Source organism: Podarcis tiliguerta (genome assembly GCF_965153285.1).
Source record: "Podarcis tiliguerta genome assembly, chromosome: 10".
In the NCBI taxonomy this organism is placed as follows: Eukaryota; Metazoa; Chordata; class Lepidosauria; order Squamata; family Lacertidae; genus Podarcis; species Podarcis tiliguerta.
Window position 1 is genome coordinate 57,823,047 of NC_139543.1, and position 14,934 is coordinate 57,837,980.

At 44.1% G+C, this 14,934-nt stretch overlaps 1 protein-coding gene and 1 long non-coding RNA gene across 3 annotated transcripts in view; both read right to left on the reverse strand.

Annotated features, from left to right (window-relative positions):
- LOC310659283 overlaps nucleotides 1–14,934 on the reverse strand; it is a 40,118-nt gene that overhangs the window by 24,654 nt on the left and 530 nt on the right. The gene's annotated exons all lie outside the window — the stretch shown is intronic.
- On the reverse strand, nucleotides 1,774–14,758 carry LOC310659178 (aldo-keto reductase family 1 member C3-like). Of its 2 annotated transcripts, none has more exons than XM_083402381.1 (9): nucleotides 14,564–14,758; nucleotides 10,841–11,008; nucleotides 10,205–10,321; nucleotides 9,179–9,256; nucleotides 8,814–8,936; nucleotides 6,793–6,902; nucleotides 4,208–4,373; nucleotides 3,468–3,550; nucleotides 1,774–2,094 (listed from the first exon to the last, which is right to left on the reverse strand). In XM_083402381.1, the coding sequence occupies exons 1-9, from the start codon at nucleotides 14,648–14,650 to the stop codon at nucleotides 2,052–2,054; spliced, it is 975 nt and encodes a 324-aa protein (XP_083258507.1). In that variant the 5' UTR covers nucleotides 14,651–14,758; the 3' UTR covers nucleotides 1,774–2,051. The 2 variants fall into 2 exon arrangements, with proteins under 2 accessions (XP_083258507.1, XP_083258508.1); XM_083402382.1 differs by lacking the exon at nucleotides 1,774–2,094 and adding an exon at nucleotides 2,931–2,943 and having other exon boundaries at nucleotides 3,446–3,550.

Consider the following 14,934-nt stretch of genomic DNA (forward strand, 5'->3'; position numbering starts at 1 on the left):
GAAGAAATGAGAGAGAAAGGCAGTGAACCTAAGGCCAACTTTTAATCAATAACTTTCAGTAGAATGTCCTTTGATGCCCCACAATTTTCATCGTTGACTGAGCAGCATTGCATTCTCAGGATAAATAACATATGTCCAACTTTTAATCAGTAATTCTCACCAGAATGTCCCTTGCTACACCAGCAGTTTTCATTGTTGAGTTAGCAGCATTGCTTTCACAGGATAAAAAAATAGCTGTCCTCTCCTTCTTCTTCTTCTTCTTCTTCTTCTTCTTCTTCTTCTTCTTCTTCTTCTTCTTCCCGTTCCAATAAAGGAATGCAGAGGCCTATTGCAATCTTTGATCAAGAAGCTTCACCTCTTTGTTAGATCAGTAAATGTTAGACATAGGAAAACCAAGCCGAAGAGCTAGGCAGACCTTTTCTTCAGGCTGTAGTATCGAAATGAAATGCTCCAAAGCAAAATAATAAATGAAACATGTGGAGGCATCAGTTAACCCAATGAAGCTGGTCTTCTGAGTGCCATTGAACACACAAAGTTTGTAAGGGAGGAAAGGAGCATACATCTTTGCCAGCACATGTAAAACACATTTGATGTGCACGACATTCCCCAAAGAATCCTGGGAACTGTGATTTGTTAAAGATGCTGGGAATGGTAGCTTTGTGAGGGGTAAACTACAGTTCCCAGAATTCTTTTCAAGAGGTCATAGGCTTTAAAAGTGCTTCCAAATCATAGGATCATAGAAATGTGGACTTGGAAGGAACAGTGAGGATCATCTAGTTCAACCCGTTGCAATGCAGGAATCGTTCGCCCAACGTGGGGCTCAAACCCACAACACTGAGATTAGAGTCTCATGCTGTACCAACTGATGTCTCCCTCAGGCTGTGTTTGTTTACACAGTCATCTTCTGGTTTGGAGTAAACACCGTCAGAATGCAATGCACCATAAGAAATATTAGGATGGATAAAGGATGTGGAACATGGCGCTGTGTGCATAACGCTCAGCCTGAATGCAGATTAAAAGGAAGAGTGTCCACAGCCTCAGCCTTTACTGGACGTTCAGGTTACGCAAAGCAGGGGCTGACTGGGAGACAGCAAGTAGCAACAAATGATTTCACCAAGGACATTTTGAATATTGTTACAAATTCCAGAAGATAAAATGCATGCGTATAACATGGCCAGAAGTCATTTCAGGTCGAGCTGGCAAACAATTGAAACCGTGTGCTCTTTCCTCCTCACAGCCGCCAGAGGACCTCAGAGCCAGCAATGGTCATTCCTGCCCATCCCTTCCTCAGAAGTGGAAGCAGCGACTTTGTAATTTAGAAGTTTCCCCTCATGTCCTGCTTTCCAGAGACATCTGGTTGGCCACTGTGAGAACAGGTTGCTGGACTAGATGGGCCACTGGCCTGATTCAGCAGGCTCTTCTTATTTTCTGAAGTTATTTCAAATCATCTTGGCAATAAATCTCAGGCTATGCAGCTGCTTCTTTTTATGAATGTTAATCCTTTCCCCTTGTGCTATTTTCAATATACGACTCACCCGCTTGTAAGTGCGATTTGACACATTAGAAAGAACTAGGGATGGAACATGCGTTCAGTTTTGTTCACATTTTAATGAGCAACTACACAGCTCACACTTCTTGAACCAATATGCAAATCGAAATGTAGTTATCCAAAAGAAAGTGGCAATTCTCTGAATTTTATGATGCTTTTGTTCAGTTACAGAATCATTACAAAAATGCATATAGTGGGGTAAAGTATGCATTAAAGAGCATATATCAGTGAAAACACCATGCAAACATGCTTTATTTTAGCCAAAAGTGCAAAGAAAAATGTGTATGGTAGGAGAAATTTGCACTGATGAATTTTCATGAGATTTTCAAAATTCCCAAACTGATGTGGAGATATGGGGAACTGAAGTGTGGAAAATGAGCCGCTGGGTTGCTGGGAAGAACTGATATTGACAGATTTGCCCACCCTCTAGTTAGAACAAATGTTTTCCATGCAAAAGGACCCAGGTTCAGAAGGGGATAAATTGGAGATGGGAGACGAGTCCTTATTCTACATCTGGCGGGTAATACTGTGGGTGACCACCAAATCTGAAACAAAAGAAAATAGAGTCAACACTCAGGGGTGGGAAAGATGCACAAGCAACGAAAATTGATCTGTTGCCAGCCATTGCCTCATGAGACCATTTCGCACAGTTCATTGTAAGCTCCCCGAGTTTGCCATCAAATGCCCACCCTGCTGAAAATCTGGGAAGCTGAAAGTCAAAATGGTCCGCCATTTGCAATATCGGGATGAACATATCTCCGTCTTCTCACTAGAGAAAATAACCCCTAGATGATGAACACAGCCCTGGTTGCTGATCAAAGTAGTACAAAAGGGTTGGGTCAAAGGTCTCCCTCCTCTTCCCCAGCGTCTTTTTGAGACTTTCAGGTAGGGGCAGAAGGACAAATCCTGTTTTGGGAGCCCCTTACTGGCAGTAATGCATGAGGCAGCCATCTTTCCCCCATCAAATGCTCCTGGGAATGTCATCACATCATTGTATGGCATTGGTCTCAAGGGTATTTGGAAGCCTGGTTTCAAAGCACAGAGCAACTGTCGGGGGATGTCAGGGAACTGCCATCAGCTCAGAGGCGAGAGGTGGAAGGGCAGTTGTGTCATAGGGAACCTTCGAAAATCTGGCAAAGCAGTTTCTTCTCTGGCGAGGAGGAAACCCCCACCTCCAGTGGAGAAGAAGTGCTGCTAGAGAGAGCCTCAACACTGAGCCTGAGCAAACAGGAGAGGATGGAAGTACCCCTTTGCCAGCGCCCACTCTGCTTTGGTGCAGGGAGGGCGGAGAAGATTGGGGGTCACGTAACTGTTATGCTGGGGGAGGTACAAGGACCGACCACTCCCAGATTCTGCTAGCAATTGAGCCAGGCATGAATTTACGACGCTCTTCACTGTAAATAGTTTGCACTAAGAATAAAAGCTGGAAAAGACAGGTTGGAGTCTTGCCTGTTTGCTCTCGAGCAACCACATCAGCTACAACTTGCTTTTTATAGTGGAAAAAGATCCTGAATTACCATGGGGTAAATTATGGGGAGTTTAGAAGTCCACCCCAAAAGTTACATTTTGTCAGAAACTGGACTTTTTCAAGATTGTCTATGGCCAAAAACTACTGGAATAGCTCGGTTGGTAAAGGATGGAACTCTTAATCTCTGGGCCATGGGTTTGAGCCCCGTGCTGGGCAAAAGATTCCGGCATTGCAGGGGGCTGGACTAGATGACCCTCGTGGCGCCCTCCCAACTCTACAGTTCTATGACATGGACACTTGTCCATACGATTTGGTACAAAGTATCCACAGTAATTGCTTCTATAATTTCACCTTATTCTCTATGAAGAGAAGAGATGGATGCTAGATCTCTTCCTTTTGCTCTCGCAGTATGACTTGTATTCATATACATACTATTTAAATATGACTTACGCTTCCTCTTTTAAATAGCTCAGGTTTTTGTGAAGGCCATCAATGGATTTCATATCCTCCTCAGACAGTTGGAAAGTAAATGCCTGTCAGGGGGAGAAAATAAAATGCTGAGGTGGTTTTTACTCATGTCTTCTTTCTGCACCTCAGAGCTGTGCACCTTTTTCCAGCCATAGAGAAACCAAAGTGAACTTTGCTACCACTTTCCAAAGTTGAATTCCTTCATTCAACAGCTTCAGTCCAGATGTCCTCCCACTGAGGGAATTTTATATGCATAGTAATGTAGGTTTGCAATAGAACAGGAGTGGGGAAACTGTGGCCCCCCAGATGCGGATGGACTCCAACTCCCCATCAGTCTCAGCCATCATGACCAATGGTCAGGGGTGAGGGAAGTCATAGTCCAGTGAAGGAAGTTCTTCATGCAGTTTATAGCTAAACTACTGAACTTGCTCCCATGGGAGGCAGTGACAGCCACCAACGTGGATGGCTTTAAACATTAGACAAGTTCATGGTAGATAAGAATACCAATGGAAGCTAGTCATGATGGTTGCACTCTGACTTCACGGTCTGAGGCAGTGATTCTTCTGAATACTCACTGCTGGAAACTCCTCCAACTTCTTGATCCCCAAACCAAGATGCGCATCTTCCCTCCCGCATGTGTCATGTGACCCATGAGAACACAGTGTCCAAATGATGTGCTTTTTCAGTATTGTTTTTTAATGGATTAATATATACTGCTTTACCTGGATGTCTTCCTCAATTTGCTCTCTGGTGTCAGCCTTCACTAGGACCACCAGGCCGCGCTGCAGTTGGTAGCGAATAGCCACGAGAGCTGGGCTTTTGTTGTACTTCTTGGCGATCGCGACCAACAAAGAGTCTTCAAGCAGAGGAGGAGCGTCTGGATTTAACCTGTTGGAGAGCAATAAGGAGAGAAGGTGTGTTTCCGGTGTCAAGATGCACAAATATACATGCACAAATATAGGATGAGGGGCACTTTTCTTGACAGCAGTATATATGAAAAGGATCTAGGGGTCTTTGTAGACCACAAGCTTAACATGAGTCACAGTGTGATGCAGCAGGAAGAGAAGCTAATGCTATTCTAGGCTGCTTCAGCAGAAGTATAGTGTTCCGATCGAGGGAATAGAGACACGGGTGGTGCTGTGGGTTAAACCACAGAGCCTAGCACTTGCCGATCAGAAGGTCGGCAGTTCGAATCCCCCCGATGGGGTGAGCTCCCGTTGCTCGGTCCCTGCTCCTGCCAACCTAGCAGTTTGAAAGCACATCAAAGTGCAAGTAGATAAATAGGTACCGCTCCGGCGGGAAGGTAAACGGCATTTCCTTGCGCTGCTCTGGTTCGCCAGAAGTGGTTTAGTCATGCTGGCGACATGACCCGGAAGCTGTACGCTGGCTCTCTTGGCCAATAAAGCGAGATGAGTGCCGCAACCCCAGAGTCGGTCACGACTGGACTTAATGCTCAGGGGTCCCTTTACCTTTTTTTATTATGCATTGGTCAGACTTCACCTGGAATACTGTGTCAAGTTCTGTACCCCACAGTTTAAGAAGGATATTGACAAGTTTTTAGTACAGCGCTCTTCTCCCAATAAATAACAAACTCATACTTTGCATGTGGATCATTCTGTAGCCAAAATGGTAGCATCCATGCACAAAAGAGAGGTCTTTTTCTTTGCTGAAGTACAATCAGTATTGGGGGGGGGGGTGCGATGGTGCAACGGCACTTTTTCCCCTGGTGCCGTTGGGCCCGCCCTCACTTAAATATAGTGCACCCACCTCACAGAACGCCAATTCCATGAATTCCTACAAAATACCCCAGATTATCTTGTGGGGGTTTTCCCTTGTGTGAGGGAAAACTTAATAATTTGGAGTCTCAGGCAGGATTTTGTAAAACAAAGGAAGTTTATGACACAAGTGGGTGAAACATAGGATACTTCAGATTATAGTTCTCTTTCATTTCAGTTCTTTCTCAGTTGTTGCACTGCTGTTGCACCTTAATACCCTCCTGACTGGAACGAATCCAAAGTGGGCTGTCTTTTCCCAGCTTCTACTTCTCCTGGCTCAGCTTCAGTCTCCCAGTTAATTCCTGGCCTATTACTCTTACAGGACACCACACACTGTCCTTCACACTAAGCTCAGAGACTCCTTTCTCTAGCTTGTGATATATTCCTCAGAGTGAATGTTTCCACCCAGAAGCAACTCTCTCTCCTCTCCCTCCCAATTCTCCCAACCTACCAAACTGTCTCTCCAAATCCTCTCCTTTTCAAGTCCCCTTCCTGGAACCCCAGCTAGAAACACTTGGAGACCCAACCTGTCCAGCAAAACAAACTTTTCCATCACAGGGGTACCTAAGGAGGGAAAGAAAGGCCCAAAGAATCCTGTGTGACTGATGGAGAGTTGATATGGAAGGGAGGGAGTTCAAATGAAATGGAGGATCCTGGAAGAATGCACAGCTCATTGTCTTGAGAAGGAGAACTCAATACAGTGGTGCCCCGCAAGACGAAATTAATTCGTTCTGCGAGTTTTTTTGTTCTACGAGTTTTTTCGTCTTGCGAAGCACCAATGTGTATTGACGGTTTCCCATAGGAATGCATTGGCGTTTTTTTTTAAAAAAGGCGCAAGACGTTTCGTCTTGCGAAGCAAGCCCATAGGGAAATCCGTCTTGTGAAGCAACTCAGAAAACAGAAAACTCTTTCGTCTTGCGAGTTTTTCGTCTTCCGAGGCATTCGTCTTGCGGGGCACCACTGTATTTGTCGCTGGTCCCGCTTGTAAAAAACAAGCATTGAAGTGGCTTCCAATATAGATAAAAACAATACAATTTATAATTCTGAGACACACAAAACAAGCTATGTAAAAAGAGAAATGCTATAATTATTTAAATGCAATGCCGGGTGCAGGGCCCTTTCATCCCTGCTATTCTACTGCTTAAAGCACCATTAAAGATAATATAAATATGATTTAAAAACAGCACAAAATTTCAGAAGTAGAAATTATTAAATAGCCCCCTGCCTGCAACATTTAAAAACATATGCTTGGGAGAAGTCAATCAGCTATATATAAAAAAACACTTCAGCAATGTGAAGGTTTCTGAGAATGTCTAAAATGGGAGGGGAAGAGCTTTGTAAATCTCTCTCTAGAATGAGTTCCCCTATTGTGGGGCCACTACAGAAAAGGCCCTGGTGCTGGTATCCACCACAAGGATCTTTATTAATTGTGGAGCCAAGAATAAAACCTTCAGAGCTGATATGGATGCTGGGGAATAGTGGGCCTTGGTGGTGCCTGAGGTGGTCCCCAAATGTTTTGGTTCATCTCTTACCATCTTGGGTCCCTTTGGGATCCCAGGACACTATATCCTTCCAGGAGGGTATTGTTTGACTTGCAGAAGGCCAGCATCTTGCTTTGGTTCCGATAAGGATGGCATTCAACCTGTGGATTCAAAATCCCCCAACACAGCCCCAAAGTGAGAATTCAGATGAAACAAAAACTACTGTGAAATAAAGGAAAGACAGAAAAGCAGAACAATGCTATTATTTCTTGAAATATCCAGCTGTTACCTTTCTTAAAGTGTGTTGTGTTTTCTGATGCATCAGAATCTTTAGAGGACCATTCTTGCGTTTGTGGTTTCCATTGCCACGCTCCTCATCCGTGAAATATGTGTTTGCTGAAGATGGGGGACAGGGCTTATTCCCCCACAATCTCCTGTCACTCCAACCCTGTTGGAAATATCCTGGGCACACTGTCCTGCCTGCAGTGTCTCTATTTCTGCCCACTCAGTCTCTGAATTTTCTACATTGAGCAGAAAGGTCTGATGGGGGATTTGCCTGGCTTTCCATCAAGCTGAGCAGATGATCTGGGACTCTGCTTTATCAGTGTCTCAATAAACTGAAATTTCCAATCAAATTGAGCAGTGGAGACATCAGAAAATAAAATTAGGGGAAGAAGGGCGCAAGACTTTTCAAAGAGGGCAGTTGTTGTTATTAAAGATTTCTTAGTTTACAAAGATACGTGCATTGTCTCCTTTTTCAAGTTTCATTTTCTACAGATTAGTTTCATTTGTTGTGAGACCTTAGTGTTACATACAGTGTGAGGTTAGGAAGGAAAGACAGGGAAAGAGGGGAGTGGGATGGGGTTGGGTGGCAATGCTTCTATTAAAGGGAGCAGTTTTATCTCATATGTAAGGAAGTATTGGTATAGTTTTCAGTAATCCTCTCTGTGTAAATGCATTTTGTATGCGAAAACTGTCTTTTCTTCAAGTCACCACTGTGGCTCAGCAATGGTGGAAAGTATGGGGGGAGGGCATAAGAACTAATTGTCTGGGGTGCCCCCTATACTGCCATATATGAATTGGATAGTAAACCAAGGTGGGGCAGAGAGTACAAAGAAGCCATGATTTAAGTGGGACTATCTGGACCACTGTCTCTGTGGTACGGGGAGATCACGGCTGCACACATCTCATTGTCAGTCCATCACTCCTGCTTAGCTACCAGATTGCATGCCTTGGACTAGCGTGCTCTGGTCTCATTTGGTTACATAATATACACCAGTGCCCAGGTGAATCAGAGCTGCTTGGGTGCAACAGCTTTGTCCAGATGCCTAACTCAAAGGCCCTTCTCTCCCCACTTGAGAACTTCCAAAGTCCCCACAAGAGGCCGTGTGGGCCCTGACTGTTAGGATTCTTGCCCTGTGCTTGCAGTCATGGGATTGGTTTTATCACATGACGGTGTATGTTTTCATTCCGCAGTGTGGGAAGTGATGGAGACGGGATGTTTCGTATTACATGTACTGTGTTCCATGATGTAGGACTATTGTCCTTTATTCTCTCTCTTTGCTGTTTGATACTGATGAGGGAGGAGTTGAGTCAGATTGCTCCGAATGTATGATATGTTGATAAAGTAGTTTAGCCAAAATGCTGCGCTGCTGCGTCTGTCACGCAAATTGCTAAAACTCTGCTGTTCCTAAGCGTGCTGATGCCTCTTGGTATCAGTCGCTGTGATGTTTGGGCTGGAGAAAGCTCTTGAAGCTCCCGAACGACTGACCAGGAGGGAGAGAACATGCCAGTCAGGCATGTGTCTCTAACGGAGTCCTACTTGCTTGTTGAATGATCCTGACACTGACTGCTTGCAGGCCTCCTTCTACCTGAGATGCTTGTTTCAAACATTATGCACTTCTCCACACTTTCTTCTGTCTGAGAACCCATTACTGGTTCCAAAAATTTAGGGGAGTCCACCCCACAACTCATAACCAAACAAAACAAAGGTCCTCTCACAAAAGAGCTTAAATAAAGAAGCTTTCAACCGTGCTTGGAACAAACCCCTTAAAAAAGCAATCACACTTGACCTGGTTTATCACTGGCTTGTATTTCAACCCTGGCTTGTTGAGGATCATTTCCAGCTGCTTACGAGTGAAGTTGGACACTCCGATAGACCTCACCAAGCCGGCATCTTTGCACGCCTCCATTGCCTGGCAAAGAAAACACGTTTGTTGAGTGGTGTTTGTAAAATAGCTGGGACCACACTCCCCCCCCCCCCCAGATTAAGATTGGAGGCTAACTCATATATTCCCAAGAGTGTGCAATAATTCACCAGCTCTCATAGGAGCCATTGTGTGAGTCATTGTTCTGGAATTGCCTCCTCTGGTGGAAGGCTACTGTGCTCTGTATCCAAATGACTCAAGGGCTGGATTTGCTAATCCCAGGCACCTACCTCCCATGTTTGACGAAGATCTACGTTGTCAACAATAAATTTTTTGTCTTCTCCCACAGGAAATAAATCTGGTCCAGGCTGGAAAAGAAGGAGGCGGAGGGAATAAGTGCATTTCTTATCTCTGCAATATTATCTAATACTAATGGACAGTGATAGAAAAAAGGCAATGAAACATTCAGTGGCCATATCACAATGCAGGGATCTGTGGGAAACTCAAATCACAAGCTCCACATTTCACATTCTTGTTTATTCAAGAGGGATAAAGTGTTACTTTATCCAGGAAAAAATACTTATGGTTAAATATTAGGTAAAGGTAAAGGTTAAGGACCCCTAGACAGTCAAAGGTGACTATGGGGTTATGGCGCTCATCTCGCTTCCATACCGAGATAGCTGGCATTTATCCTCAGACAGCTTTCCGGGTCATGTGGCCAGCATGACTAAACCTCTTCTGGCACAATGGAATACCGTGACGGAAACCAGAGCGCATGGAAACACCATTTACTTTTAATCCAGTGGTTGGCAATCAGTGTTTCTCCAGGCTTTGGTGGCCTCCAAGTCCCATCAGCTGCAGCCAGCAAGGACAATGATCAGGGATGACAGGAGTTGCAATTGAGCAACATCTGGAAGGCCACAGGTTCCCCAAATATGCTTTAATTCTTTCTGTGCCCCATAGAACAAACTGTGTTCTCTCTCTGCACAGGCCTGTCTCCCCATCTCGCCAACCCCTTTTTTCTTCCCTCGTTCCCTTGCCAAGTCCTGCTCTGCACATGATTTCTTTCATATGATGCCCATGTAGTTAATGTCATCAGTATATGCAGATGTCTTCTTTAACTGGCATGGTTTCCCCCCCAAAATCTGGGAGCGATCATTCCTTGATTAAGATATGTTCTAGCAGAGAACTGTCAGCATCTCTAGGAAATGACAATCACCAATGTTACTTCAGGGAATCAAATATTTTTAGTAACCCCGCCCCCCAATTCAAATATTGTACTCAATATTTTCATTATGACATCAATAATTATTTACCTTCATAGAATACGGATTGTGCATTAAGAACAGATCCATGTAGTCAAACTGGAGTTTCTTCAGGGATTCTTCTAAGCATTTCCGAACCAGCTCTGGGCGGTGGAAGGTACTCCAAAGCTGTCAAAAATATAAAGAGATTTATATTTTCACCCAGCCATAGAGTTTTCGGGTCTCGGGACCATATAGCTATAGCAGATGACTATTCTGGTGTGCACAGTGTTAAGGACACACTCACATATTGTTCTGAACACAGAATCTGGGTAGGTTTATATACGGAGAGGCATTTTGCTGTGATTTTGTTAAATAATGACTGTGAAATATGTAATTGCATCATGATGCAGGCACTATATTTTACTGTGGTACTCGGGTTACAGACACTCAGGTTACAAACACTTCAGGTTACAGATTCTGCTAACCCGGAAGTAATACCTCGGGTTAAGAACTATACCTCAGGATGAGAACAAAAATCACTCATCAGTGGCGCGTTGGCAGTGGTAGGCCCCATTCGCTAAATTGGTACCTCAGGTTAAGAACGGTTTCAGGTTAAGAACGGACCTCCAGAATGAATTAAGTACGTAACCAGAGGTACCAGTGGTACCACATTTTTTTTTTTAAAAAAATGCCAAACTCACTCACTTTTCCAGTGTAGAAAATGTCTTCCCTTTTTATTGTTCCGTCTGCAATCTTCGCACGAACAGCCCGCCCAACGTGCTCCTCTGTCTGGTATACATATGCACTATCAATAAGACGGAAGCCGCATTCTATTGCTATCTTTGCAGCCTCCTCACACTTACTTTTTGGAACCTGCCGGTTGAAAAGGTGAAAAGGTTAGTCAAGGTCTCTGCTTCAGTGGGGAAATTAATATCAGAGGGTACCTGTAAGTAACACTGAGTATTGGTAGACATTTTCAAACTAGACCTGAGTCTCAGGGACTCAGCTAGGCTGGATCTAAACACATTAAATGAAAAGAAAGAAAAAGCGTAAAGAAAAAGCAATTTATGTATACAGTATGTCTTGCATGTGCGATATAACATTGTGCCACCAGATGGCAAAATGGAGTCTTGTTTTTCTCTACCTGTTTTCCCTGTTTAAACTTACAGCACTTTAAACTGAAACGCTTCTTTGATGTGTCTAGATCCATCCCTGCTGATGCCTGCGTCCTCTCGTGGGATCTCTTTCATGAGGCAAGGTGGCACTGACCAGCAATGACAACAGGGCTCCAATCAAAGTTGCAAGGTGGTGAGTTGCCATTTTAATTTCCCACAATCCCTCCGCCAGAACACACCAAGGCGCTATGCAGTCATGGGATTGCTGTCTATCACATGACGGTATATGTTTTGACTCCACAGAGTGGGAAGTGACGGAGACAGGATGTTTGTGTTCCTGTGTTCCGTGAAGTGGGACTATTGTCCTTTGTTCTTTTTCTTTTTTCTGTCTGATGCTAGAGAGAGAGGGTGTCATGTTGCAGCGCTCCGTGTGTGTTTATATTTAAATAAAGCAGATTAGGAAAAATGTTGAGTTGATGAGGTCTGTTACGCAAATTGCACAAACTCTGAGGATCCCTATATGTACCGGTTTCGGTTGGCATCGGTCGCTGTGATGTTCGGGCAGAAGAAAGCTTTTGAAGCTCCCAAACGATTGACCAGGAGGGAGGGAACAAGCCAGTTGGGCATGTGTCTCTGCCAGGGTCCTACTCGAGTGTAGGCTGAGCTCCTGACAGTATGCACATGTATGGGAAATAGCAATTTCTGAGTGCTTGACCCAAACATGCCAGATTTATTCATGGATTTATTAATGGTCAGGCAACGAGAGACAATTTTTAGGACTTTCAAGATCACATCAATAAGTCAGCAGAGTCATTGCAACCCCCTATAACACATGTATCTCTATGGAGAGTACTAATTAATTAGTGAACCTATTAGAAAAAGAAGAAGAGTTTGGATTTGATATCCCAATTTATCACTACCCGAAGGAGTCTCAAAGTGGCTAACATTCTCCTTTCCCTTCCTCCCCCACAACAAACACTCTGTGAGGTGAGTGGGGCTGAGAGACTTCAAGAAGTGTGACTGGCCCAAGGTCACCCAGCAGCTGCATGTGGAGGAGCGGAGACGCGAACCCAGTTCCCCAGATTATGAGTCTATCACTCTTAACCACTACACCACACTGGCTCTCTATTATGTATGCACAGTACCTTACTGTTTCATAGCTGACAATACCATAAAATGTACTCCATGTTTTGGTTTGACTTTTATGTTATATTGATGGTGTTACTGTTATAACACACACAAACACACACACACACACACACACACACACACACACAAACACACATTACTGTGAAAAAATGAAATATTTAATGGTGTGTGTGTAAAAATTTGATGTGAGTGGGGTTTTGGCTCTATGCCTGAATTCCTTCTAACTCTGGATATAAGAAGGAACCAATTGCTGGAATAGGTATGCAAGTCTCTTGGCAATGGCCCCTTAAGTATGGAATGTTAAGGAAATAAATGAAGCAGCTCTGTGCCAGAGGGCAAATGGGTGGGTAGTTAGAAAGACAAAAACTAGGGTGTGTGTGTGAGAGAGAGAGATCCAGGAGTTGGAAGCAGAAAGCAGGCTGGGCAGCTGAGAGGTGGAGCCAAGCCTGATTTCTGCTGGAATCCAAGGCTATGGCCGTGGGAGAAGCAAGTCAATGATGTGAACCCCTCCATCCTCCTTGTTGGCATCTGTCTGTCTCTAGAGACAATGGAGTGTGCCTCCGGGGGAAAGTAAAAATTGCTGTGTTAGCAGCACCAAAGTGACTTCCCTGGGATGCAAGCCTGGGCAGTGAGTATGGAGGTCCTGGGCTGCCCAGATGAAAAGGCTCCCCTCTCATCCTTGCTGATGTGATCCAAAGGAACACAGACTAATACATTTGGCACCAGCTTGGCTGCAGGTGTTGCCAGAAGGAGGCATGCAATGCACCACCCAACCGTCTTAGGAACTCCAGCCCAGATTTGTGTAGCGTTTACTCCTTTTCTTCTCCTGAAGATATCCCACAAGGCAGCGGAGGTTCAAAAGCAGAGTTTTCCTTCTCCTAGATAGGCTACCTCCCTAGCTGGATGAGCCCCATCTGCCCCTCATTTCCCTCTACGGCCCATACAGAAACCATCTTCTTGACCGTTGGATCCACTAGTAATCGCATCTGTTCCATCTACCAGAGCCTCTCTTCACATGCAGGATTGAAAATGAGCAATCAGTTAACTTGTCAGTTATTTTGGTTCAAACAGCGGAACACTGTTGAGGAAGTCTCTTCATCAGCATGTATCTCTTTGTATAAAATAGATTCTACGCTCGCTTTACATGTGAATGGAGCAGACATATGAATTGGAATTGGAAAAATGGAAAAAGGAAAATTCCTTTGAAAAACTGAGTGGTAACTTTTATTTGGTAAATTCCTGATATTCCTAGAAATTAATTTAATTACAAAACAAGAACGTACCTTGCTCCCTTCATTTGCGTTGCTGGTGATATGGACCAAATGAAGGTGGTTTGGATAAAGAATTGATTCTATATTTATTGTTAGTGTCCAGAATAGTTAGCTAATGGCTGGTAATTTTGGATAATATTGTTATTCCCAACAAAACTACGGTAATACAGTGGTGCCCCGCAAGACGAATGCCTCGCAAGACGGAAAACCCGCTAGACGAAAGGGTTTTCTGTTTTGGAGGTGTTTCGCAAAACGAATTTCCTATGGGATTGCTTCGCAAGACAAAAATGTCTTGCGAGTTCCTGCGATTTTTTTTCGCTCCACACCCACTTTTTCTAAGGCACTAAACTGCTAATAGCCTTTTAGCAGCTAATCCGCTAATCCCTTAAGCCTTTAATAGCCGCTAAACCGCTAATAGCGCTAATCCGCTAATCCGCTAATGGGGTTGCTTCGCAATGCGAAAAAACCGCTAGACGAAGAGACTCGCGGAACGGATTCTTTTCATCTTGCGAGGCACCACTGTAGTGGACACTTATAGTTCTATAGAAATATTTTTCAAAATATCACTAGAAGTTTTGCACTGGGGACTTTGAACCCTGCAGCAATTCACATTGGAAACTATAAACCAACCAAGTCTTGCACAAAACATTATTTGCTCATGAATCTGCAGGCTCAGGACCCTTGTTGAATGAGAAGCAGAGCTGTTGTATTCTTGCAAAGCAACTGTTGTATTCTTGGCTGCTGTGACCCAAGAACAATGCACAATTGGCTTCTCAGATCAAGTGAGGTATCGTATGCGGTGCTTTGCAATGTATGAAGCACCCAGCAGCTGGCAGGCATTTTGCTCTTCAAAAACAAGTTACAACAATCTGAGAGTTAAATGTGTTACTTACAGTGTCCGGGGTAAAGGTTCCAAACCCCAATAGGGGGATTTTGTTCCCATCATTCATTGTAATGCCACGGTCTTTGCTAAGTGCCATTTCCTGCTTCTGTGCTTGTTCAGTTCTTGGCTCCAGGCTGAAACTGATCAACACTCTTGTGGCGAAAGCAAAAACTCGAGTGAGAACAATGAAGGTTGTGTTTGCATTAAAGTGAGGGAGTGCTTAAATACTCAGAAGAAATGAGAGAGAAGGGTGGGGAAACCTATGGCCAACTTTTTATTAGTAATTTTCAGCGGAATGTCCTTTGATGCCCCACAATTTTCATTGTTGACTTAGCAGCATTGCTTTCACAGGATAAATAACCCATGACCAACTTTTTATCA